Raw genomic sequence first — 4,921 nt, 5'->3', positions numbered from 1 at the left:
TCTTCTTCTCTTCCTCCTCCAGTTTTACCACATTGTTATTTTTCTACTCTTCCACCTATTTCTTCCTCCTCCTCCTACCTCCTCTCCTTTTCGTCATCCTTGTTCTCATCGCTCCCCCCCTTCTCCTCCTCCTCCTTCTCCTACTCCTCCTTCTCCTCCTCCTACTCCTGTACCTCATTCTCCTTCTCCTTGTCCCCCACCTTTTCCTCCTCCTACTTTCTCTCCCCATCCTGGTCCTTCTCCTTGTTCTTTATTTCCTCCTTCTCCACTTCCTCCTCCTACTCCTCCTCTTCCTCCTCCTTCTCCTCCTCTTCTTCCTCCTTCTCCTCCTCCTCCTTCTGCTTATTTTACGTCACCACTTAGATTGCATTATGTGTAATCACGTATTCACTCTCCAGGTGTTTAGGAATGAGTGAAGTCTCAAGGTCGCTTCTCGGGGCATCAAGACCTGTTTGATCCCCACCAGCTTCGTGTTTGCTCTGGTTATGGAAATATGGTCGTTCTCACCATTAAGGGACAGAGAGAGATAGAAAGAGAGAGAGAGAAAGAGAAAGAGAGAGAGAGAGAGAGAGAGAGAGAGAGAGAGAGAGATATGGAGAGAGAGATGGAGAGAGAGAGATGGAGAGAGAGAGATGGAGAGAGAGAGATGGAGAGAGAGAGATGGAGAGAGAGAGAGAGAGAGAGAGAGAGAGAGAGAGAGAGAGAGAGAGAGAGAGAGAGAGAGAGAGAGAGAGAGAGAGAGAGAGAGAGAGAGAGAGAGAGAGAGAGAGAGAGAGAGAGAGAGAGAGAGAGATGGAGAGAGAGAGATGGAGAGAGGGAGATGGAGAAAGAAAGGTGGAGAAAGAGAGCTGGAGAAAGAGAGATGGAGAAAAGAGAGAGAGGGGAGACAGAGATAGATAAAGGGATGGAGAAAAGAGAGAGAGAGGGAGAAAGAGAGAGAGAGAGATGGAGAAAGAGAGATAGGGAAAGATAAAGCGAGAGAAGGAAAAAAGACAAAAAGAGGGGAGAGAGAAATGGGGGTGTAGAGAGATAGATAGAGAGAGAGAGACGGAGGGGAGACAGAGGACGAGGGAAGGCAGGAGGGGGGACAGGCCAGTAGATGTGATTTCAGTAATGTTTGTAAACTCTTGCGCGACTGTCTGTTATGTGAATGTGGGGGGGGGGGGGGTGTTTAGCTAATTGGTGGGTAGCGGCTAGCGGGGGATGTATGGGTCTGTGGGGAAAAAGGGGGAAGGGAGGGGAAGGGGAAGAGGAAAGAGGGGACCAACTTTACTGTGGATCATAAAATCCATATACTGCCATGGGCCCATGTATTGGTACTACTACTACTACTACTACTACTACTACTACTACTACTACTACTACTACTACTACTACTACTACTACTACTACTACTACTACTACTACTACTACTACTACTACTACTACTACTACTTCTACTACTACTACTACTACTACTACTAGTACTACTACTACTACTACTACTACTACTACTACTACTACTACTACTACTACTACCACTAGTACTACTACTACTACTACTACTACTACTACTACTACTACTACTACTACTACTACTACTACTACTACTACTACTACTACTACTACTACTACTTTTTTTTTTTTTTTATAACAACCTCCATCCTCGTGGAACTGTGTGGTGGAAGCAGCAGGTTCTGTCTCCCACAGACACAGTTCATTGGCCCCTCTCCCGCCAATGACTGTGGTCGAAGACCCTTTTATTTATCTATTTATTTATTTAATTATTTTCAATAATGCCTAATACAAAAGTTCATTTATCCTACTGTCAACCACCGTCTGCTCAAAATCTAGGTTTTGTATATGTGCTGATTTGGGCGGTGGGGACCTGGTACCTCTCAGGCATAGGAGGGCTGATCTACTACTACTACTACTACTACTACTACTACTACTACTACTACTACTACTACTACTACTACTACTACTACTACTACTACTACTACTACTACTACTACTACTACTACTACTACTACTACTACTACTACTACTACTACTACTACTACTACTACTACTACTACTACTACTACTACTACTACTACTACTACTACTACTACTACTACTACTACTACTACTACTACTACTACTACTACTACTACTACTACTACTACTACTACTACTACTACTACTACTACTACTACTACTATTGCCACCTACTTTTAGTACTATTATTACTACTACCTCTACTAATGCCACTTCTACCACTGACAGTTACGACAACATATTTAATATTAGTAAAACGATAAAATCAACAATAACAACATAAATAACAATAAATAAAAATTGGGTACATCATCTATGAGACAGATTAGCTGCACTGTCTTCATTTGAATATACGGCTCATAATATTATCACCAACAAAGTAAACAAACACTAAATGAAATAATTATGATGTAAGGGAAGGCAGGAGTGAGATGATAAAGAATTTATTTACTGAAAGATGCATAACAAACGGTGCATGAAGCAAATATGATGTTTTGATAAAGTCAAGACTGTGAATTGAATATTCGTATTATTTTTTCTTGGAGATTCTTTCTAGTTCTGTGGGTGTACGAATGATGCCAAGCGAGTTTATTCAGATTAAAGAAAACCATACAACCACACGAAGTTAAAAGTCTTGATTTTTTTTTTTAATTTATAGTTTTTTGTTCAATGTGGTGCCAAGTGAGCTCATTGAGATTAGAGGAATTCTCAGGATCAAAAAGGTCAAGCTCAATAAATTCGTCTGGTGTTAACCAAAACAAAATATAAAGGAATGTGCTGGGTTTGAACCTTGAAAACACACACACACACACACACACACACACACACACACACACACACACACACACACACACACACACACACACACACACACACACACACACACACACACACACACACACACACACACACACACACACACACACACACACACACACACACACACATACACATATATATATATATATATATACATATACATATATATATATATATATATATATATATATATATATATATATGTGTGTGTGTGTGTGTGTGTGTGTGTGTGTGTGTGTGTGTGTGTGTGTGTGTGTGTGTATACATATATATATATGTATATATGTATATACATATATAATATATATATATATATATATAATATATATACAAGGTATGTTTAATAAGTAATGAGAAAATGTCAGGCGAGACATTAAATATGATTTGATCAAAATACTACGTCATGGTGAAGTACACATACATATATTCTATAAAATGACTAACTGGCAACTCTTTATATTTGTAGGCCTGAGTGCAGCGGTGAACGTGGTGGAGCCAGTCTGAGTCGGTTTGCCGATATGTGAACACTTGCCAAAATGCAGGGAAACATGGAGCAACGTTACGCTATCAAATTTGTGTTAAACTTAAAAAACAAAAACAAAAACATAAACAAGAAGCTTATGGAATGTTAAAGGAGGCCTATGGGGATGAACAAATGAGCCAAGCAAGTTTCTATTGGTGGTTAACAGATTTTCTGAAGGAAATGAACAGGTTGAGGAGAAACCCAGATCTGAAGCACCGAAAAGTGCACGCAAGGAGGAAAACATTGAGGAAGTGCAAAGGTTAGTGATACAAAACCGTCGAATATCTGTGAGGATGATATCTGAAGCTGTTGGTATTAGTATTGGCACAGTAGAGACAGTTCTGACCGAAGATCTGAAGCGCCACAAAGTCTGCGCCAAGTTCGTGCCAAAGATCCTCTCTGACGACCAGAAGCAGTTTCGTGTGGAATGTTGCACTGACATTCTCGAAATGATAGAGGCTGATTCAGGTTTCCTGAATAAAGTAGTGACTTGCGACGAGAATTGGGTGTTCACCTACGAACCTGAGAGCAAAAGCCAGAGTGCTCAGTGGAAGCACGCGACCTCCCCCAGACCCAAAAAAGGCAAAGATGAGCAGGTCGCAAAGAGAAGGCAATGGTTATTCCTTTCTTTGACAGGGGAATGAAAGTGGTACAACACCCACCCTAAGCCCTGACCTAGCCCCTTATGACTTCTTCCTGTTTCCACGCATGAAAGACAGCCTCAGAGGAACCAGATTCCAGTCAACAGAGGAGCTGAAAGAAGTATCAGAAAGTTACCTGAAGGGACTACTGAAAAAGGATTTTGAGGAGGTCTTTCAGGATTGGGAGAGATGCATGCAGAAGTGTGTAGATGCGAGAGGCAACTATTTTGAAGGAGACAAAGATTTATAAGCTTGTGAAAATAAAATAGTGTCTCTCCTGGCATTTTCTCACTACTTATTGATCGTAGTAGTATATATGTATTCATAAATATGCATCTATACACACACACATGTGTATATGTATGTACTTACACACACACACACACACACACACACACACACACACACACACACACACACACACACACACACACACACACACACACACACACACACATACTCACACACACACACACACACACACACACACACACACACACACACACACACACACACACACACACACACACACACACACACACACACACACACACACACACACACCACACACACACACACACACACACACACACACACACACACACACACACACACACACACACACACACACACACACACACACACATATATATATATATATATATATATAAATATATATATATATATACAATACACACGCTGACTGTTCGCCAGTGTACAGATATTCATCTTTTTAACCACAATTATTTTCCCTTTAATTCCATGCTATCACTGTCGAGACTGACAAGGAGCTCGATGGAAGCTACTACGGAATCTGATACGTAGTCAAACTGAACAATTGCGCTATCAAGAGAGACCTTTCCTTGATATCGTAATGTTCTCAGGCACTGTTCACTTGTTCAGTCTCAGCTGGGTTAGA

General features: G+C 40.8%; 1 protein-coding gene across 1 annotated transcript in view; it reads right to left on the bottom strand.

Moving 5' to 3' along the window:
* Positions 1-359: 359 nt before the first annotated feature.
* Positions 360-4,921, bottom strand: part of LOC143018328 (uncharacterized) — a 16,688-nt gene continuing 12,126 nt past the window's right edge. The window contains exon 5 of the mRNA XM_076173687.1: positions 360-479. Coding sequence (XP_076029802.1) covers positions 360-479 — 120 coding nt within the window. The remainder of the gene's footprint in view (positions 480-4,921) is intronic.

Source organism: Oratosquilla oratoria, chromosome 34 (assembly GCF_046742065.1).
Source record: "Oratosquilla oratoria isolate Oo_2021 chromosome 34, ASM4674206v1, whole genome shotgun sequence".
Lineage (NCBI taxonomy): Eukaryota > Metazoa > Arthropoda > Malacostraca > Stomatopoda > Squillidae > Oratosquilla > Oratosquilla oratoria.
Note: the sequence above shows the minus strand (reverse complement) of the source record. Positions and strands in the feature narration are given on the sequence as shown.